Source organism: Salvelinus alpinus, chromosome 2, assembly GCF_045679555.1.
Source record: "Salvelinus alpinus chromosome 2, SLU_Salpinus.1, whole genome shotgun sequence".
NCBI classification, from domain to species: Eukaryota; Metazoa; Chordata; class Actinopteri; order Salmoniformes; family Salmonidae; genus Salvelinus; species Salvelinus alpinus.
The window spans coordinates 103,533,219-103,556,651 of record NC_092087.1 but is presented as its reverse complement, the minus strand read 5'-3'; the positions used below and the strand labels follow the sequence as shown (position 1 = coordinate 103,556,651).

Here is a 23,433-nt window from a genome sequence, read left to right as displayed (position 1 = left end):
TGTCACTGTTGACAAAGTGCTTTACAGAAGCCCAGCCCAGCCCCAGACAGAGGAAGCTGAATGCTAGACCAGACCAAGCTGTACCATCTGGTGTTCTGTTCTGGAGAGACTCTTCTCTGACTCGTCAGCATCAGGATGTTGTTGAGGCTCCCCAGAGGATCCACAATAGTCATGTCTCTCTCCTGTGTGAATGACAACATCAAACAGATGGTAAACGTATGACAATCTATTGCAATCACAGAGTCTTACAAGAGGCATGCATATGTCTAAAATGGCCACTTTCATCATGATTTTGTAAAATATTCTTTGTGATGCAAATAAAAAAGGTTGTTCCACGAAATGGGTGCCTTTTGCATTCCTTTGATATTTTATGTAGAAATTATGCACCAGAATTGGATTGTAAAAATCCTGTTATACAAGATGAAGTGCGCTTTAATATAGACCACATGGAGATTAAAATAAATAGATTTAAAAAAATATGTACCAATGGCAGTACTGAACAACATATTCAAGTGTAGAACTTCAGTAGAATCCCCCTTTAAAACCCCACAGTTCAACAACTGCTGTTTGTGCCCCTGTTTTTAAGACAGTACTCACTGGTGGTAATCGGATATTCTGACTCCTCCTCCTCCCTTTTCACTCCTAAAACGTCTTCCTCCTCTTTTATTGAGATAGCTTCCTCTTTTACTCCAAAAGGTTCTTCCTCTTCTTTCACTACATTCTCCTCCTTCAATGTAACGGCATCTTCCTCATTTTTGATTCTGAAAGGTTCTTCCTCGTCTTTCACTACATTTTCCTCCTTCAATGTTACGGCATCTTCCTCATTTTTCATTCTGAAAGCTTCTTCCTCTCCTTTCACCAGAACTTATTTTCTCCGTCTAGTTTAGTGAGTTTATGCTCTGGGCGATTAGCCTAGTGCAGTATGAAGTTAACACATTCGCTAATTTAAGAAGCAAATTACGTTAAAATGAACTAGTAGATACGTAAACAGAATTGTGTTCTAAACACCAAGATTAATTTACACAAGATTAGTCTAAAGAGCTTAAATGCTCCGGTTTTATGTTCGCTAGCAAACCACCACGTTGGTTGAATCAGAGGCCTTTTGTCGCTGTTGAAGAAGCCTCCCGCCCCGTCCATTAAATTATACGTCACGCAAGAAGCATTACCTGAAAAACTCACATTGCCATCTGCTGACTGGAGTGGGTAACACAGATTGGAACAAAAATAAAGCAATGTCAAAAAAGTAATTTAAAAACCAGATGTTATGTTATCTTACTTCTTAGAGCCAAAACCTTCCTCCAGGGCTGACCTGCGCATTAGGTGACAGATTGAAGCGGATTAGGTGACAGATTGAAGAGGGCGACATTAGCTTGGAATATGCCATCCTCGTCAAATTGACCAAGGCTCATCGCTAACAACACCTCACATAATTCTGCCCAAAAACAATGAAAACTTCTCACCCAGTGGCATATGGGATATTTAGGTGAGTGTTGGTGTTGCCACATAAAGCAGTGCCCACTTTGCAAAAGGAAACATGGACAGATAGGACTCTACCTGTGTAGAGCACATGCCCCTTTACCCTGCCTGTCTCTAAAGTGCCCTTTTGGGTGGTGGTATAATTTGTATTCATTTTTTGTCATAGTTATTTTTAACCCACTGCCTGCAAGTCGTTTTTAAATTCACCTAAGTGATTTGTATTTTCCTTCAACTTTCTGAAGAGGAAACAGCCAGGAAATGCCCCTGTCTGAGTGCATTTGTCTACCACTATGTGTAGCTGTTAGCGATGATGCTAATGACAACCATCTTCTGGTTGATGGAAAAGTTTTCCCACAAACCTTGTCAATTAAATGTTAACTACAAAGTAGTCTATGTTTACCTGGCAGAATGATATCATGATTATTTGCATCAATCCAGTTGTGATTTGTTCAGCAGACTCTGCAATCACATGTGTGCTACAGAGACACCACTAACCAAGCAAGTCTCTTGCTGGTGCCACTTGAATTAAAGGGTATCTACACCCAAAAATGAAAATGTCTTAGATTTTTCTCAGACGACAAAAGTGGTCTCCTTTTGTTGTTTTTCTATTAACAATGTGATTTTGAGAGCGAAAAACTGAAAAACAGAAACAAATCAGAAACCTAGAAAATTACTAAACGGAGAAAACGGAATTTGAGAAAATATATTAAATATTCTATTGATTTTCCCTCATTATGTCACACCAGACTTCGCTTTGGCTCCCCCTCCTGTCCAGTCTAGGCGTTCAGCGTTGCCGGCCTTCTAGCTGCTGCCGAACCTACTGCTGTCAAACGCCCTTCACTCATCAACCCCCGGCCTTCTAGCTGCTGCCGAACCGACTGCTGTCAAACGCCCTTCACTCATCAACCCCCGGCCTTCTAGCTGCTGCCGAACCTACTGCTGTCAAACGCCCTTCACTCATCAACCCCCGGCCTTCTAGCTGCTGCCGAACCTACTGCTGTCAAACGCCCTTCACTCATCAACCCCCGGCCTTCTAGCTGCTGCCGAACCTACTGCTGTCAAACGCCCTTCACTCATCAACCCCCGGCCTTCTAGCTGCTGCCGAACCTACTGCTGTCAAACGCCCTTCACTCATCAACCCCCGGCCTTCTAGCTGCTGCCGAACCTACTGCTGTCAAACGCCCTTCACTCATCAACCCCCGGCCTTCTAGCTGCTGCCGAACCTACTGCTGTCAAACGCCCTTCACTCATCAACCCCCGGCCTTCTAGCTGCTGCCGAACCCACTGCTGTCAAACGCCCTTCACTCATCAACCCCCGGACTTCTAGCTGCTGCCGAACCCACTGCTGTCAAACGCCCTTCACTCATCAACCCCCGGCCTTCTAGCTGCTGCCGAACCTACTGCTGTCAAACGCCCTTCACTCATCAACCCCCGGCCTTCTAGCTGCTGCCGAACCTACTGCTGTCAAACGCCCTTCACTCATCAACCCCCGGCCTTCTAGCTGCTGCCGAACCTACTGCTGTCAAACGCCCTTCACTCATCAACCCCCGGCCTTCTAGCTGCTGCCGAACCTACTGCTGTCAAACGCCCTTCACTCATCAACCCCCGGCCTTCTAGCTGCTGCCGAACCTACTGCTGTCAAACGCCCTTCACTCATCAACCCCCGGACTTGTCTCGTCATCATTACACACACCTGGTTCCAATCGCCCCTCTATCACTGTATATATACACTCCCTCTGACATTTTGTATTTTTGTCGGTCATTTGAAAATGTTACTTGTTTTCCTGAGAGGAATCTCTCCTAATATTTCCTGAGTACTTTATATAGTTCACCCTGTGCCTTTTTGTTTATGAAGATCTAATTTGAGCACAACAACGTTTGGGTTTTGTTCCGCTTTGATCTGTTGGTGCTGAAATAAATTCAGTCTTTCCAAACCTGAGACTGCATCCTTCCTACTCCTCTCTACACCAGTAACACATTATCTAGGATAGTGTAGAGCAGTGTTAACCAATCCTACTCCTCTCTACACCAGTAACACATTATCTAGGAGAGTGTAGAGCAGTGTTAACCAATCCTGGTCCTCTCTACACCAGTAACACATTATCTAGGAGAGTGTAGAGCAGTGTTAACCAATCCTACTCCTCTCTACACCAGTAACACATTATCTAGGAGAGTGTAGAGCAGTGTTAACCAATCCTACTCCTCTCTACACCAGTAACACATTATCTAGGAGAGTGTAGAGCAGTGTTAACCAATCCTACTCCTCTCTCCACAACAGTAACACATTATCTAGGAGAGTGTAGAGCAGTGTTAACCAATCCTACTCCTCTCTACACCAGTAACACATTATCTAGGAGAGTGTAGAGCAGTGTTAACCAATCCTGGTCCTCTCTACACCAGTAACACATTATCTAGGAGAGTGTAGAGCAGTGTTAACCAATCCTACTCCTCTCTACACCAGTAACACATTATCTAGGATAGTGTAGAGCAGTGTTAACCAATCCTGGTCCTCCACTACCTCCAACAGTAACACATTATCTAGGAGAGTGTAGAGCAGTGTTAACCAATCCTACTCCTCTCTACACCAGTAACACATTATCTAGGAGAGTGTAGAGCAGTGTTAACCAATCCTGGTCCTCCACTACCCCCAACAGTAACACATTATCTAGGAGAGTGTAAAGCAGTGTTTCCCAATGCTGGTCCTCCAGTACCCCCAACAGTACACATTTTTACTGTTGTAGAGTAACAGCTGTATCCTGAAGTGACCTTTAACCTCCCTGCTCCTTAATACTTCTTCCATTGGATCAAAGCTTCAGCCAAGTAGGATACATGATAGTGGCAACACATGTAGTTGGGTTGGATTTAGTCATGGTAGGATACATGATAGTGGCAACACATGGAGTTGGGTTGGATATAGTCATGGTAGGATACATGATAGTGGCAACACATGGAGTAGGGTTTGATATAGTCATGGTAGGATACATGATAGTGGCAACACATGGAGTAGGGTTTGATATAGTCATGGTAGGATACATGATAGTGGAAACACATGGAGTAGGGTTTGATATAGTCATGGTAGGATACATGAGGTGAATGCACCAATTTGTAAGTCGCTCTGGATAAGAGCGTCTGCTAAATGACTTAAATGTAAATGATAGTGACAACACATGGAGTTGGGTTGGATATAGTCATGGTAGGATACATGAGGTGAATGCACCAATTTGTAAGTCGCTCTGGATAAGAGCGTCTGCTAAATGACTTAAATGTAAATGATAGTGACAACACATGGAGTTGGGTTTGATATAGTCATGGTAGGATACATGATAGTGGAAACACATGAAGTAGGGTTTGATATAGTCATGGTAGGATACATGATAGTGGCAACACATGGAGTAGGGTTTGATATAGTCATGGTAGGATACATGATAGTGACAACACATGGAGTAGGGTTGGATATAGTCATGGTAGGATACATGATAGTGGCAACACATGGAGTAGGGTTTGATATAGTCATGGTTAACAAAATACTTTACTCAACATATTGTGCAGCTTTCTGTCGCAGGATCTTTTTATGGGGGGGTGCCCTTTTTTGTTGACACATCACACACATGGTTATGGGCTTTAAAAAAGAAGACACCAGTACCATGTCAGATACAGTTTAAATGTACACATATTTGAGTTTACATCCCAATATGACACTTCATCACAGAAGACTGAAATGTAACAAAACTACTATTGTGTTTATTGAGCTGTACACTGAGATGCTCAGTTGGTCAACATTCCCCTCCAGTGATTCCCCAACATCTTGTCAACATGTTCAATAAAAATGGATCAGATATCTAATACCAGTCTATCTTTATAGACATGTATCCACAACAAGGCTTAGGCCTCTCATATAGTCTGCAAAAAACTCTCCAAAATGTCAATTTTTTTTTAACATCTTTATTTTCATGCATATAACTTGTCAAAAATCATTTTTATTACCAAATTCAGTCTTTCGTGTGGACAATATTTTTTTCATGTTTTCATGACTGCTTGAGATTAGGTCCCTGAATGGTCAAAAAGCTCTTCAAATAGAAGTACGTTTATAGCACAAAATATCTTACAGGTAGGTCCTCTCTCACTCTCTCTCATCATGTCACAAGCTGACAGGCTCCCAGAGGCAGGGCCATAAAAGGCCCCAGCTCACTCAACTGCTCCTCCCCTCTCCAACAGCCATCAACCCAGAACATCCTGAAGACAGAACATCTAAAAGATCATCTGGGAATCCTTTCTTCCTCAAGGAGCTTTTCAAAAGTGAGGTGAATATTCAATGTGATGTTTGTTCAGCGCATTCGGAAAGTATTCAGACCCATTTACTTTTTCCACATTTTGTTACGTTACAGCCTTATTTGAAAATGGATTTTAAAAATATATATATATATTCAGCAATCTACACACAATAGCCCATCATTTGGGGTGGCAGGTAGCCTATTGGTTAGAGCATTGGGCTAGTAACCATAAGGTTGATGGATCGAATCCCTGAGCTGACAAGGTAAAACTCTGTTGTTCTGACCCTGAACAAGGCACTGTTCAGCGGTAGGCCGTCATTGTAAATAAGAAATTGTTCTTAACTGACTTACCAGGTTAAATATAACACATCTAATTACAAAGCAAAAACAGGTTTTTAGAAACATTTATTAAAGATAAAAAATATACCTTTACATAACAGTAAGTATTCAGACCCTTTATTATGAGACTGTCAGAGTAAAAACCAAGCCATGAGGTAGAAGGAATTGTCTGTAGAGCTCCGAGACAGAATTGGGTCGAGGCACAGATCTTGGGAAGGGTCCCAACACATTTCTGCAGCATTGAAGGTCCCCAAGAACACAGTGGCCTCCATCATTCTAAAATGGAAGAAGTTTGGAACCACCAAGACTCTTCCTAGAGCTGGCGGCACAGCCAAACTGAGCAGTCGGGGGAGATGGGCCTTGGTCAGGGAGGTGACCAAGAACCCGATGGTCACTCTGACAGAGCTCTAGAGTTCTTCTGTGGAGATGGGAGAACCTTCCAGAAGGACAACCATCTCTCCACCTCTCCACCAATCAAGCCTTTATGGTAGAGTGGCCTGACGGAAGCCCCCCCTCAGTAAAATGCACATGACAGCCCACTTGGAGTTTGCCAAAAGGCACCAAAAGGACTTTCAGACCATGAGAAACCAGATTCTCTCGTCTGATGAAACCAAGATTGAACTCTTTGGCCTGAATGCCAAGCGTCACGTCTGGAGGAAACCTGGCACCATCCCTAGGGTGAAGCATGGTGGTGGCAGCATCATGCTGTGGGGATGTTTTTCAGCAGCAGGGACTAGGAGATTAGTCAGGATCAAGGGAAAGATGAACCGAGCAAAGTACAGAGAGATCCTTGATGAAAACCTGCTCCAGAGCACTCAGGACCTCAGACTGGGGGCGAAGCACACAGCCAAGACAATGCAGTAGTGGCTTCGGGTCAAGTCTCTGGTCTCTGAATGTCCTTGAGTGGCCGAGTCAGAGCCCGGACTTGAACCTGGTCTAACATCTCTGGAGAGACCTGAAAATAGCTGTGCAGCGACGCTCCCCATCCAACCTGACAGAGCTTGAGAGAGTCTGCAGAGAAGAATGGGAGAAACTCCCCAAATACAGGTGTGCCAAGCTTGTAGCGTCATACCCAAGAAGACTCAATGCTGTAATCGCTGCCAAAGGTGCTTCAACAAAGTACTGAGTAAAGGGTCTGAATACTTATGAACATTTTATTTTTCAGTTGTTAAAAAATAAAATAAAATTTGCAACAATTTCTAAAGACCTGTTTAGATTGATGAGGGGAAAAAATGATTTAATACATTTTAGAATAAGGCTGTAACGTAACAAAATGTGGAAAAAAGTCAAGGGGTCTGAATACTTTCTGAAGGCATTGTATATAGCCATGTTATAAAGTATGAAAAGGCTTGTTCATTCACATGTCATGAAATCACTATGACATCATCATATTTGTATATATCCTAATGAATAAACTTTGGCTGGAAACATGGTTATTATTTATTTATTTAACTGAGAACACATTGTCATTTACAGCAACAACCTGGGGAATCATTACAGGGGAGAGAAGGGAGGATGCATGAGCCAAATTGTAAACAGTTTATATAGTTTACACAAATATTAGTCTCTTAGCTCTTATTGCAGGACTTTGACTGTGGTACATCACCTCCCCAGTCAACCTATTGTCAGAGGGGTGTATTATGACATCATATAGAACTACTCAGACATTCTAAATATCACTTGATTATCAGAGGTTCATCCATATCATGAAGGTGGATATTGATCCAACCATTTCAAAAGTAATGACCAGGCTGATGGAAACAGGATATGCCTTTACAATTTTATAAAAGCCGACAGACGATATGTTAGTTCGTTTTACATGGTGGGGTCTTTTTGTGTCAGTAAAAATGTTTAAGCGAGAAATGGCGGTGGAAACTCCTTTATGCTCAAATATTTATATTTAAGTTTTGTCACGCAAAGCCTTTTATCTGCAATGAGTCTGTTTGATAGAAACATTTCTGGTGGGAAAATGCGTATATTGTTTTATGCAGATTTTAGAATATTCACATGAAAATCTGTCGCAAATTGCATGGAAACTTAGCTACTAAGGTGGATATTGATCCAACACCTGCCACGTATTCAAACCAGCCCACTGGGCACAGACGTCAGTTCAACATCTAGTTTCTATTTACATTTCTTTGAGTCGTCAACTAAAGTGAATTCAACATGAAATCAACACAAAATGTCACCTGTCATTGGATTTAGGTTGCCAGTTGGATGAAAAATAACTAAAAATAACTGATGTTGATGGCTTTTTACAAATCCAATCAGTTTTATACATCTATCATCATCACATGGATTTGTTTTGTTGAAAGTACGTGGAAACAACGTTTATTCAACCAGTGGGAGGCTTGTAAATGACCCCAGGAAAGTGGAACGAGGAACTCTTCATTGAGACAATGATAAACAGCAATCTGTGGGAGAGTTGTGGTGGATATTATAAAATAAGGATCTGCTGGAGTCCAAGTCAAACCAAGATTCTTTATTTCTGAGCTCAGAGAGAATAACAGTTACACAGTGCAGTGTAGACAGTCTGAATTCCTGAAGCATTGGGTGATGAGCACATATCTTTATAGTTTCCTGTTCCTGGGCGGGACTTTATTCATACAAGGACCCAGGTGCAGCTGGTTTGCAACACAGAATGATACTCCCAGGAACAGGAGATTATAATAGGACAGTTTCACAAGGTTAGTCACATACTCAGTTATGTGGACACATACAATTAACATTTTCCATTACAGAGTCTGAACATTTTAATTTCATTAAATCATCAGTGGGCCAACAATGCAAATGTCAACAATGGAGCAAATGCATCACATCCAAATATCACTGTATTATCTGTAGTGCTGGAGGAATGACACACCCAGATAAACACACAGTCAGAGTTTTAAAAGGACCATTTAAACACATGGAATCTGATCTACTCTATATTCAAAATGACAGACTCCATATTAAAGTCATGTTTTCTAATAAAAACAAACAAATATATGTTTGAGTATACCTTGTACCATTTAATTTCATACGGTAAAAACAAGTAAACACATTATCAGTCAACAATATAAGACAATGGGAGCACTGTGTATGTTCTCTGATGAATTTTAAGTCAATGAGATGTGAAATATCAATATACAAGTAATTCTTCTCTTCTGTGTGGATTCTCTCATGACGTTCAAGTGACTGTGATGAGTAATATGTTTTCCCAGTCTGAGCAATTTCTAAGCCTTCTCCTCTGTGTGTAATCTCATGTGTTCTTTCAGGCTTCCTAAATGGGCAAAAACTTTGCACCCTGGGAGGAGTGGTAAGGCTTCTCCCCTCTGTGTATTTTCTCATGTTGGTTCAGGTTGCTTTTCTGATTAAAACTCTTTCCACAAATGCAGCAGTGGTAAGGCTTCTCCACTGTGTGTATTCTCTCGTGTTGGTTCAGCTTTCCTTTCTGGCTGAAACACTGTCCACACTGGGAGCAGTGGTAAGGCTTCTCCCCTGTGTGTATTCTCTCGTGCCGTTTCAGATGCCCTGGCTGATTGAAACACTTTCCACACTGGGAGCAGTGGTAAGGCTTCTCCCCTGTGTGTATTCTCTCGTGAGCTTTAAGGGTTCCTAAAAGCGTAAAACTCTTTCCACACCGGGAGCAGTGGAAAGGCTTCTCCCCTGTGTGTATTCTCTCGTGTTGTTTCAGCTCCCCTGGCTGGCAGAAACACTTTCCACACTGGGAGCAGTGGTAAGGCTTCTCCCCTGTGTGTATTCTCTCGTGTTGGTTCAGGTTTCCTTTCTGGCTGAAACACTGTCCACACTGGGAGCAGTGGTAAGGCTTCTCCCCTGTGTGTATTCTCTCATGCCGTTTCAGATGCCCTGGCTGATTGAAACACTTTCCACACTGGGTGCAGTGGTAAGGCTTCTCCCTTGTGTGTATTCTCTCGTGAGCTTTAAGGTTTCCTAAAACCTTAAAACTCTTTCCACAATGGGAGCAGTGGTAAGGCTTCACCATTGTGTGTATTCTCTCATGTTGTTTCAGCTCCCCTGACTGGCTGAAACACTTTCCACACTGGGAGCAGTGGTAAGGCTTCTCCCCTGTGTGTATTCTCTCATGAGCTTTAAGGTTTCCTAAACCCTTAAAACTCTTTCCACACTGGGAGCAGTGGTAAGGCTTCTCCCCTGTGTGTATTCTCTCATGTCGTTTCAGATGACAAGGCCGTTTGAAACTCTTTCCACAATGGGAGCAGTGGTAAGGCTTCTCCCCTGTGTGTATTCTCTCGTGTTGTTTCAGATGCCCTGGCTGCTTGAAACACTTTCCACACTGGGTGCAGTGGTAAGGCTTCTCCCTTGTGTGTATTCTCTCATGTTGTTTCAGATGACAAGGCCGTTTGAAACTCTTTCCACACTGGGAGCAGTGGTAAGGCTTCTCCCCTGTGTGTATTCTCTCATGTTCTTTCAGCTCCCCTGAACGGCTGAAACACTTTCCACAATGGGAGCAGTGGTAAGGCTTCTCCCCTGTGTGTATTCTCTCGTGTTGTTTCAGCTCCCCTGACTGGCTGAAACACTTTCCACACTGGGAGCAGTGGTAAGGCTTCTCCCCTGTGTGTATTCTCTCATGTTGTTTCAGCTCCCCTGACTGGCCGAAACACTTTCCACACTGGGAGCAGTGGTAAGGCTTCTCCCTTGTGTGTATTTTCTCGTGCTGTTTCAGGTCCCATAACCGGTTACAACCCTTTCTACAGTGGGAGCACTGGTGTCGTCTTGCTGGTTTGGATGTCCCTGGCTCTGGTTCCTCTGAGTCTGGTCTTTCTCCTGCCAAAGACACTGTGTTATTTTTAAATAGAGACCCGAATGAAACCTCCACATGATAAAACAACCTTGCTACGAGGGTAAATCCTAAATCAGATCTCTCAATAACCTGAGGTCAGTTTTAACAATCTTTGTGTGATTTTAAAACAAATGTTGTAGAGCATCCTGGTAATTACTGATATGTTTACATTACTTATTTTTTTCATCCTGTTTTACAAGTCAGGACACAAAAAACTGGATAGTTCTATGACACTCAAGACACAGACGTCGCTGGATTCCAATCGAGCAGGTGGTTCTAAATATATAACTTTCATAGCTGTATGATACAGAATGTGACCTACACACTTCCATAAACATAAAATAACTAAAGAAGTAATTTTGTGTGGAAGTCCAAAACTTGTTTTTACATCAAAGACACAAAGCACATCAGTAACATCTCCCCGTTGTTGAAAGGGTTCGACACATGCTGTTTAAATGGACCAATTTCTTATTTATACGTTCACAGATTTTCAACATTTTGACTATCGCTGATGTCATATTTTGGGTAAAGTAAATAATAAGGTGAAATATTTTGGGTAGATGTTCCTAAAACTGATAGTTAATACAATAAACAAAAATATAAACTCAACATGTAAAGTGTTGTAAAGTGTTTCATGAGCTGAAAAAAAAGATTGCAGAATTTTTTACATCCCTGTTAGTCAACATTTATTCTTTGCCAAGATAATCCATCCACCTGACAGGTGTGGCATATCAAGAAGCTGATTGAACAGCTTGATTATTACACAGGTGTACCTTGTGCTGGGGATAATAAAAGGCCACTCGAAAATGTGCAGTTTTGTAACACAACATTGCCACAACATCACAAATGGTCATTTTGTTCGATCAATTCCGTCAATTCCTCCAAAATGTCAATTTTGAGTCCCTGGCGGCGTAGTGTGTTACACTGTGGCACGTTGATAAAAAAAAACACTGGTTCCAACTCGCCCAGCATGACTACAAAATATCTAATAAGTTACCTGTAAACGCTGTCCAAACATTTCAAACAACTTTCCTAATCGAACTTTAGGTATTTTAAAACGTAAATAATCAAGAAAATTTAAGACGGGATAAACTGTGTTCAATACCGGATAAAAACAACGTGAAGCGCGTGACCTGGAGCGCACATCAAAACATTAGAGAGCACTAGGCTGGACCCTCATTCTGAATAGCCGTACTTCTTCATTTCTCTAAAGATAAACATAAACCAATTTCTAAAGACTGTTGACATCTAGTGGAAGCAATAGGAACTGCAACAAAGTTCCACAGAAAAGTGCCACACAAAACCATTTGAAAAAAGAGTCACCTCAACAACAAATAATTCCTCCTGGATGGTTTGTCCTCGGGGTTTCACCTGCCAAATAAGTTCTGTTATACTCACAGACATTATTTTAACAGTTGTAGAAACTTTAGAGTGTTTTCTATCCAAATCTACCAATTATATGCATATCCTAGCTTCTGGGCCTGAGTAGCAGGCAGTTTACTTTGGGCACGCTTTTCATCCGGACGTGAAAATACTGCCCCCTATCCCAAACAGGTTAAGGAAAGAAATTCCACAACTTAACTTCTAAAAAGGCACACATGTTAATTGAAATGCATTTCAGGTGACTACCTCATGATGCTACAGTCCTCCTTTAAGACTCCATGCTACAGTCCTCCTTTAAGACTCCATCATGTTTAGAATGTGTCTGGAAGCGCTACTCTATCTACTCTACTCTCATCCTTTCGGTTTTAATCATATTTATAATAATAATGTTATAATAGCTAATAACTAACTTTAATAACTAGGGTTAATCCCTGCCTGGCACCCCAACAAAATCTTTATCTTTACCCCCATCTAACAATACCGCTACAGAATTAGCATAGTAGGCCATGTAACTAAAGGTAATCAGAAATATTTAGGACTAACTTATTCCTTGCCACCCATTCTGAAACTAACTGCAGCTCTATGTTAAGTGTTGCAGTCATTTCAGTTGCTGTGGTAGCTGACGTGTAGTGTTGAGTCATCCGCATACATAGACACACTGGCTTTACTCAAATGTCATTGGCATGTTGTTGGTAAAGATTGAAAAAAGTAGGTGCCAAACAGCTGCCCTGGGGAATTCCTGATTCTACCTTGATTTTGTTGTACAGGCTTCCATTAAAGAACACTGTGTTCTGTTAGACAGGTAGCTCTGGGGCGGCAGGTGTAAAGGTGTAAAGCCATACGTTTTTTTCAGCAGCAGACTATGATCGATACTGTCAAAAGCCGCACTGAAGTCTAACAAAACAGCCCAAACAATATTTTTATCATCAATTTCTCTCAGCCAATCAGTCATTTTTAAGTGCTGTGCTTGTTGAATGAACTTCCCTATAAGCTGAAAGTCTATATTTGTTTACAGTAAAATAGCATTGTATCTGGCCAAACACCATTTTTCTTTTAAAATGTAAGGGTTGGTAACAGGTTGATTGGTCGGATATTTAAGCCAGTAAAGGGAGCTTTACTATTCTTGGGTAGTGGAATGACTTTAGCTTCCCTCCAAGCCTGAGGGAACACACTTTCTAGTAGGCTTAAATTGAAGATAACGCGAATAGAAGTGGCAATATCGGCCGCTATTATCCTCAATCATTTTCCATCCACGTTGTCAGACACCAGTGACATGTCATTGTTGATTTTTTACCCCAAAATGTCATTGAAGATGCTCCAAAGATTTTTACTATCATTCTTCATGTCATTTATCTGTTTCATAGTGTAGTTTCTTCTTCTTTTTATTCAGTTTAGTCAAATGATTTCCCAATTTGCAATAGGTTTGCCAATCAGTTATACAGCCAGACCTATTTGCCATCTCTTTTGCCTCCCTCTTCATCATACCATTTTTAAATTCCTCATCAATCCACGTGGATTTAACGTTTTTTACAGTCATTTTCTTAATGGGTGCATGCTTATTAGTAACTGGGATAAGCAATTTCATAAACGTGTCAAGGGCAGCGTCTGGTGGCTCGTCATTACACACCACGGACCAACATATATTGTTTCCATTGTTGGAATCGGCTAAACTTTGAACATGGAGACATTAAAGAAGTGATAGGAAGTGAAAGAGACTGGGTGTTATGTCAGAAGTTAATGGTTCTCTGAAGAAAGACAGATGGCTTCGGAATGTGTTGGGTGGACGAGAGGAAAGCAAAGTGTGAAACAGGGGAGACAGATGGACATCTGTGGATTAGATGAAGGAGGGGTTGAGGTCAGGACAGATTCTCATCAGGGAGATAAAGGTTTGGTATCCTGTTACCCTCTTTACTCTCTTCCTGTGGAACCATAAGACGTAAGGATTGGAGAGAAGGAGGAGTGTCTTAAGTGAGATATATATCTGGATGGAACAAATGTTGGGATGTCTGAATTACAGATGTACAGAACCTTTGGGAATAATTAAACTTCGTTAACTTCTTCTGGCTGCAAGCCCGAAGTCGGGCACAATATGACAACAGCCACTTCAAGTGCAGGGCGCGAAATTCAAAATATATTTTTTTTAAATATTTAACTTTCACACATTAACAAGTCCAATACAGCTAATGAAAGATACACATCTTGTGAATCCAGCCAACATGTCCGATTTTTTAAATGTTTTACAGGGAAAACACAATATATATTTATGTTAGCTCACCAACAAATAGAAAAAAGGACAGACATTTTTCACAGCACAGGAGGCATGCACAAAATCAACCAAACTAACCTAGAACAAACCAAAGAAACAACTTAATCAGATGACAGTCTTATAACATGTTATACAATAAATCTATGTTTTGTTCAAAAAATGTGCATATTTCAGGTATAAATCATAGTTTACATTGCGGCTACAATCAGAAATTGCACCGAAAGCAGCCAGAATAATTACAGACACCAACGTGACATACCGAAATACTCATCATAAAACATTTCTGAAAAATACATGGTGTATAGAAAATGAAAGACAAACATCTTGTGAATACAGCCAATATTTCCGATTTTTTAAGTGTTTTACAGCGAAAACACAATATAGCATTATATTAGCTTACTACAATAGCCTACCACACTACCGCATTCATTCATCAAGGCACGTTAGCGATAGCAATAGGCACGTTAGCGTTAGCGAATAAACCAGCAAAAGATATTAAATTTCACTAACCTTCATAAACCTTCCTCAGATGACAGTCCTGTAACATCAGGTTATACATACACTTATGTTTTGTTCGAAAATTTGCATATTTAGAGCTGAAATCCGTGGTTATACAACGTAGCATAACGTGCTAACGTAGCATCTTTTTCCCAGAATGTGCGGATATTTCTATTAGACTCTCACCTATTCTGACCAAATAGCTATTCATAAACATTACAAAAAAATACATGTTGTATAGGAAACGATAGATCCATTAGTTCTTAATGCAATCGCAGTGTTAGAATTCTAAAAATATCTTCATTACGACATAAGACTTAGTTATGGTAAGGGAATAACCAAAACCTGAGCGCAAAGCTACTAGTACACAGTTCGACAGATATATGAAATAGCTTCACAAAATGGTTCCTACCTTTGCTGATCTTCCATCAGAATGTTGTACAAGGGGTCCTTTGTCCAGAACCGTCGTTGCTTGGATTCAGAACGAACTCTTTCCCTCTTGAATTAGCAAGCACACTGGCCATGCAGCGCTAAGCTCTCCAACGCCAACAAAGTCGAACAACGCAACACGCCGAACGTCCCGAATAACGTTCAATAATCTAATGAAACTATATTGAAAAAACATACTTTAGGATGATATTGTAACATGTATCAAATAAAATCAAAGCCGGAGCTCATATTCGCCCATAACGACAGGTTTCCAGTAGGCAATAACAGGTCCCTCCACGCGCATTGCAGAAAACAGAAAATGGGTGACACGTTGTTCCAAGAGGGCTCATTCAACGTCAGACAGAGATAATCAACTCATTTTTCCTCTCACTTCCTCTTGACATCCGGGTGAAGGTGTATGACGTGCACGTATAGTCATACGTATCATGCCCATTTATAGACAGTCACTTGAACAGAAGATAGATTTCAGACTTTCTACTTCCTGGTCACAAAGTGTGCTGCCAAAGGAGTTCTGTTTTACCCACAGACAAAATTCAAACGGTTTTAGAAACTAGTGTGTTTTCTATCCAATAGTAATAATAATATGCATATTGTACGAGCAAGAATTGAGTACGAGGCTGTTTAAATTGGGAACTAACGGTCCCGTGTGGCTCAGTTGGTAGAGCATGGCGCTTGCAACACCAGGGTTGTGGGTTCATTCCCCACGGGGGGACCAGGATGAATATGTATGAACTTTCCAATTTGTAAGTCGCTCTGGATAAGAGCGTCTGCTAAATGACTTAAATGTAAATGTAAATGTAACTATTTTCCCCCAAAGTGAAAACAGCACCCCCTGTCCTCATCAGGTTAAACATAAAATAACTAAAGAAGTAATTTTGTGTGGAAGTCCAAAACTTGTTTTTACGTCGAAAATACAAAGCACAAGATACAAAGCACTTGAACTTTGTGAAGCGTTTATTTGGGCTGCAATTTCTAAGGCTGGTAACTCTAATGAACTTATGCATCAGAAGTAACTCTGGGCTTTCCATTCCTGTGATGGTCCTTAAAGTAATGATGGACTGTTGTTTCTCTTTGCTTATTTGAGTTGTTCTTGACATAATATGGACTTCGTCTTTTACCCAATAGGGCTATCTTCTGTATACCACCCCTACCTTGTCACAACACAACTGATTGGCTCAAACACATTAAAACCTGTTACAAGACCATGGTGCTTGCCTACGGAGCTGTGAGGGGAACGGCACCTCTGTACCTTCAGGCTCTGATCAGGACCTACACCCAAACAAGAGCACTGCGTTCATCCACCTCTGGCCTGCTCGCCTCCCTACCTCTGAGGAAGTACAGTTCCCGCTCAGCCCAGTCAAAACTGTTCGCTGCTCTGGCACCCCAATGGTGGAACAAACTCCCTCACGACGCCAGGTCAGCGGAGTCAATCACCACCTTCCGGAGACACCTGAAACCTCACCTCTTTAAGGAATACCTAGGTTAGGATAAAGTAATCCTTCTAACCCCCCCCACTTAAAAGAATTAGATGCATTATTGTAAAGTGGTTGGTCCACTGGATATCATAAGGTGAATGCACCAATTTGTAAGTCGCTCTGGATAAGAGCGTCTGCTAAATGACTTAAATGTAAATGTAAATGTTATGGCTAGGGGTTCCGCTAGCGGAACGTTTCGACAACATCCGGTGAAATTGCAGAGCACAAAATATTTTTTATTCACAAGTGCAATACACCAAATTAAAGCTTAACTTCTTGTTAATCTAGCCACCGTGTCAGATTTCAAAAAGGCTTTACGGCAAAAGCAAACCATGCGATTATCTGAGGACAGCACCCCATCAAACAAACACATGACAATCATATTTCAACCCGCCAGGTGCGATACAAAACTCAGAAATAACTATATAATTTGTGCCTTAAGTTTGAAGAGCTTCTTCTGTTGGCACTCCAATATGTCCCATAAACATCACAAATGGTCCTTTTGTTCAATTAATTTCGTCGTTATATCTCCAAAATGTCCATTTATTTGGCGTGTTTGATTAAAAAAAACACCGGTTCCAACTCACCCAGCATGACTACAAATATCTAATAAGTTACCTGTAAACGCTGTCCAAACATTTCAAACAACTTTCCTAATCCAACTTTAGGTATTTTAAAATGTAAATAATCGAGAAAATTTAAGACGGGATAAACTGTGTTCAATACCGGATAAAAACAACGTGAAGCGCGTGACCTGGAGCGCGCATCAAAACATTAGAGAGCACGAGGCTGGACCCTCGTTCTGAATAGACATACTTCTTAATTTCTCTAAAGAAAAACATCAACCAATTTCTAAAGACTGTTGACATCTAGTGGAAGCAATAGGAACTGCAACCAAGTGCCACAGAAAAGTGCCACACAAAGCCATTTGAAAACAGAGTCACCTCAACAACAAAAAATTCCTCCTGGATGGTTTGTCCTCGGGGTTTCACCTGCCAAATAAGTTCTGTTATACTCACAGACATTATTTTAACAGTTTTAGAAACTTTAGGGTGTTTTCTATCCAAATCTACCAATTATATGCATATCCTAGCTTCTGGGCCTGAGTAGCAGGCAGTTTACTTTGGGCACGCTTTTCATCCGGACGTGAAAATACTGCCCCCTATCCCAAACAGGTTAAGGAAAGAAATTCCACAACTGAACTTCTAAAAAGGCACACATGTTAATTGAAATGCATTTCAGGTGACTACCTCATGATGCTACAGTCCTCCTTTAAGACTCCATGCTACAGTCCTCCTTTAAGACTCCATAATGTTTCATCATTAGATGCTACAGTCCTCCTTTAAGACTCCATCATGTTTAGAATGTGTCTGGAAGCGCTACTCTATCTATTCTACTCTCATCCTTTCGGTTTTAATCATATTTATGATAATAATGTTATTATAGGTAATAACTAACTTGAATAACTAGGGTTAATACCTGCCTGGCGCCCCAACAAAATCTTTATCTCTACACCCCTCTAACAATACCGCTACAGAATTAGCATAGTAGGCCATGTAACTGAAGGTAATCAGAAATATTTAGGAATAACTAATTCTTTGCCACCCATTCTGAAACTAACTGCAGCTCTATGTTAAGTGTTGCATGGTAGCTGACGTGTACAGTGTTGAGTCATCCGCATATATAGACACACTGGCTTAACTCAAATGTCATTGGCATGTTGTTGGTAAAGATTGAAACAAGCAGGTGCCAAACAGCTGCCCTGGGGAATTCCTGATTCTACTTTGATTTTGTTGTACAGGCTTCCATTAAAGAACACTGTGTTCTGTTAGACAGGTAGCTCTGGGGCGGCAGGTAGCCTAGTGGTTAGAATGGTAGGCAAACATTGCTGGATCGAATCCCCGAGCTGACAAGGTAAAACTCTGTCATTCTGCCCCTGAACAAGGCAGTCCTAGGCCGTCATTGAAAAAAATAATTTGTTCTTAACTGACTTGCCTAGTTAAATAAAGTTTACATTTAAAAAAAAGCTCTTTATCCACAATATAGCAGGGGGTGTAAAGCCATACGTTTTTCTCAGCAGCAGACTATGATCGATACTGTCAAAAGCCGCACTGAAGTCTAACAAAACAGCCCCAACAATATTTTTATCATCAATTTCTCTCAGCCAATCAGTCATTTGTAAGTGCTGTGCTTGTTGAATGAACTTCCCTATAAGCTGAAAGTCTCAATTTGTTTACTGTAAAATAGCATTGTATCTGGCCAAACAACATTTATTTTTTTAAATGTAAGGGTTGGTAACAGGTTGATTGGTCGGCTATTTAAGCCAGTAAAGGGAGCTTTACTATTCTTGGGTAGTGGAATGACTTTAGCTTCCCTCCAAGCCTGAGGGAACACACTTTCTAGTAGGCTTAAATTGAAGATAATGCGAATAGAAGTGGCAATATCGGCCGCTATTATCCTCAATCATTTTCCATCCACGTTGTCAGACACCAGTGACACGTCATTGTTGATTTTTTTTGCCCAAAATGTCATTGAAGATGCACCAAAGATTTTTACTATCATTCTTCATGTCATTTATCTTTGTTTCATAGTGTAGTTTCTTCTTTTTATTCAGTTTAGTCACATGATTTCTCAATTTGCAATAGGTTTGCCAATCAGTTATACAGCCAGACCTATTTGCCATCTCTTTTGCCTCCCTCTTCATCATACCATTTTAAATTCCTCATCAATCCATGTGGATTTAACAGTTTTTACAGCCATCTGTGGATTAGATGAAGGAGGGGTTGAGGTCAGGACAGATTCTCATCAGGGAGATAAAGGTTTGGTATCCTGTTACCCTCTTTACTCTCTTCCTGTGGAACCATAAGATGTAAGGATTGGAGAGAAGGAGGAATGTCTTACGTGAGACATAACGTGGGGCAAAAAAGTATTTAGTCAGCCACCAATGAACCTTGTGAAGACTTACAGAAAACGTTTGACCTCTGTCATTGCCAACAAAGGGTATATAACAAAGTATTGAGATAAACTTTTGTTATTGACCAAATACTTATTTTCCACCATAATTTGCAAATAAATTCATAAAAAATCCTACAATGTGATTTTCTGGATATTTTTTTTCTCATTTTGTCTGTCATAGTTGAAGTGTACCTATGATGAAAATTACCGACCTCTCTCATCTTTTTAAGTGGGAGAACTTGCACAATTGGTGGCTGACTAAATACATTTTTGCCCCACTGTATATCTGGATGGAACAAATGTTGGGTTGTCTGAATTACAGATGTACAGAACCTTTGGGAATAATTAAACTTGGTTAAAGCTTCTCTAGTGTCCGTGAGTTATTTACTCTGAAAAATAAGAACCTAACAACATCAACACCATAGGAATCACTACAAACAATTGTATGACCTCTTATATAGCACATTAGGCCCAGCCTTTTGGAACTGTGGTTTTCCTAGACATGGCTACTATATTGTGATCACTACATCCGATGAATTTGGATACTGCTTTCAAACAAATGTCTGCAGCATTAGTAAAGATATGATCAAAATATGTTGATGATTTCATTCCTCTACTGTTTGTAACTACCATGGTAGGTTGATTGATAACCTGAACCAGGTTGACGGCACTGGTTACAGTTTGAAGCTTTCTCTTGAGTGGGCAGCCTGATCACAGCTTTCCTCCAGTATTAGTTAATTAATTAACAGTGTCTTGAGTTTAGTTTGCCTGTTCTACAGTCTTGTAAAGATAGGGGGGTTGACTGGGACAGGCAATGTAACATCCATAATGTTTTAAGATAAAGTTTTTGTAAAACAAGCACCTTACAACGGATCATTGAAACTTTCTCTCCAAAGCTAACTTTCATCAAGGTTTTATATGGTCTATTGGTTTCTCTCTTTTCATTGGCAGAATCCTTTTTCAGTGTTATGATATTCATAACATCCATATCCACCAGTCTATCTTCCTGTCAACTAACAGAACTCTGCTGGTTGTCCTGGTAACAGATACCAGTCTATCTTCCTGTGAACTAACAGACCTCTGCTGGTTGTCCTGGTAACAGATACCAGTGGGCAGATCTATTTATTTGTTCAAATTGAACTACAGAACTTACTTTGATGAGTCAAATCTGATCCTTTCTTCTTCTCTCCTCCTCCTCTCACAGTTCCACTCAGCCCCGTTGTTTTCCTGCAGTCCACCAGCAGCACAGACAACCTCTTCATACCCAGCAGTAAGGCGCTACCGGGAGAGGCATGACACGGGGACTCCGGGAGGGAGGAAGGGCTAGCGTTGTCCTGGTAACCATAAAGAGGGGACACAGACACATATCATTATGGATGCTGATGTCACAAAGTGTTTTACAGAAACCCAGCCCAGACCCGATAGAGCAAGCTGTATGCTAGACCAGACCAACCTGTACCATCTGGTGTTCTGATCTGGAGAGACTCTTCTCTGACTCGTCAGCATCAGGATGTTGTTGAGGCTCCCCAGAGGATCCACGATAGTCATGTCTCTCTCCTGTGTGAACGAGGACATCAAACAGATGGTAAACTTATGACCATCTACTGCAATCTTAGAGTCTTACAAGAGGCATGAATATGTCTAAAATGACCACTTTCATGATGATTTCCTAAAATGTTCTTTGTGATGCAAATGTAAAAGGGTCGTTCCACAAAATGGGTGACTTTTGCGTCCCCTTGATATTTTAAGTAGAAAATATGCACCAATATTGAATTTTAAAAGCTGTTATATTAGATGAGGGGAACTTTAATATAGACTACATGGAGAATTCAATACATCTAATTGAAAAGTCCCAACAAAAAATGTACCAATGGCAGATCGAACCGTTAACAATTTATACAGTACTGAACATATTAAAATATAGAACTTCAGTAGAACGCCCCCACAGTTCAACAACTGCATAGTTTGTGCCCCTGCTTTTAAGAAAGTACTCACTGGTGTAAATCGGATCTTTTGTCTCCTCCTCTTTCACTCCCAAAACGTCTTCCTCCTTCACCTTTACTGAGATAGCATCCTCTTCCTCTCTAAAAGGTTCTTTCTCTTCTTTCACTATAACAGCCTCCTCTTCCTCCTTTTTCATTCTGAAAGATTCGTTCTCCATACAGCAGACCCCCTCTTCATTAGCAAGGGAGGAGTAGTTTGGTGTGCTCATTGTCAGGGATGTTAGCTAGCATTAGCGACTAGCCTAGTGCTAGGTTCAGTGTCAATCTTTAACAAGTTTGCAAATTGAACAAGCAAATTAGGTTAAAGTTAAGCAGTTGATACGTCAACCGAAATTTGTTTAAAACACTGAGATTAGCTAATTTACATTAACATGGTCTAAAGCATCAATCTTTCTGTTTTATGTTGGCTAGCAAGCTACGTAGGTGGTTGAAAGAGTATCCGCGTTGTTGTTCCTGAAGAAGCGTCCGGTCCAGAAAATGACGCGTCACGCAAGAAGCATCACCTGAAAGACGCACATCCGCCATCTGCTGGCTGGAGTGAGTAACGCAATTTGGAAACTATAGTTACTACACTTTTTTGTATTGGAAAGAAAGTCATAATAATTTAACAATAAGCTGATATATTTTCTCTTCCAAATAATACGTTCCTGTACACAGACGTAGAAGCTCAATATGAATATGTAGATGATTAATAAATACTTATATGAATAGGTAGTGTGTTATTAATACACATTTTCTCTGTTTATTTTTCACATTCGTTTTTATCTAGATGTGACCATACTATTCCCTTAAAGCCACGCTCTATAAGATACAAATCATCCTGTAAACAACAGAGCAAATGCATCACATGCAAATAGCACTTGATTGTCTGTAGTGCTATACACTGAGTCAACAAAACATTAAGAACACCTGCTCCTTCCATGACTTAGACTGACCAGGTGAATCCAGGCTAAAGCTATGATCCCTTACTGATGTCACTAGTTAAATCCACTTCAATCCGTGTAGATGAAGGGGGGAAACAGGTTAAATAAGGATTTTTAAGCCTTGAGACATGATACATGGATTGTGCATGTGTGCCATTTAGTGGAAGACAAAATATTTAAGTTACTTTGCACAGGGTATGGTAGTAGGTGCCAAGCGCATCGGTTTGTGTCAAGAACTGCAACGCTGCTGGGTTTTTCAGCTCAACAGTTTCCCATGTTTACCAAGAATGGTCCACCACCCAAACAGTGGTGGTCAGTGCCGTTTAAGATGAGGCAGGACGATTGGTTTTTTCATGAGCATGGCCTTAATTCTATTACAGCATATTGGATGACTGTCATTCATATTTCACTCACCCTGTTCAATGTAACAGCAATAGGTTTAGGCTACTACATGATACTCTAATTGTCCCTATACCCATCATGAGGTAGCAACCTAGCCTAAACCTTTGCAGTGACACATGGACAGACACATTCAATATCGGCTTGCACACTCTCGCCTGCATCTAGCTAAGATAGAGAAGGTGAACAGTATA

The 23,433-nt window shown here is 40.8% G+C and overlaps 1 protein-coding gene across 2 annotated transcripts in view; it reads right to left on the bottom strand.

The window, feature by feature from the left end:
- Positions 1-22,387, bottom strand: part of LOC139546625 (zinc finger protein 585A-like) — a 39,047-nt gene extending 16,660 nt beyond the window's left edge. Inside the window, exons 1-4 of one of the 2 annotated variants that reach the window (XM_071355236.1) lie at positions 21,910-22,387; positions 21,368-21,471; positions 21,068-21,248; positions 9,417-10,871 (exon numbers count right to left, since the gene is read on the bottom strand). In XM_071355236.1, coding sequence (XP_071211337.1) covers positions 9,417-10,871; positions 21,068-21,248; positions 21,368-21,471; positions 21,910-22,126 — 1,957 coding nt within the window. In that variant the 5' untranslated portion in view covers positions 22,127-22,387. Of the gene's footprint in view, positions 1-8,553; positions 10,872-21,067; positions 21,249-21,367; positions 21,472-21,909 lie in introns of those variants that run through there. The other variant, XM_071355227.1, reaches the window with a different exon arrangement.
- Positions 22,388-23,433: the final 1,046 nt, after the last annotated feature.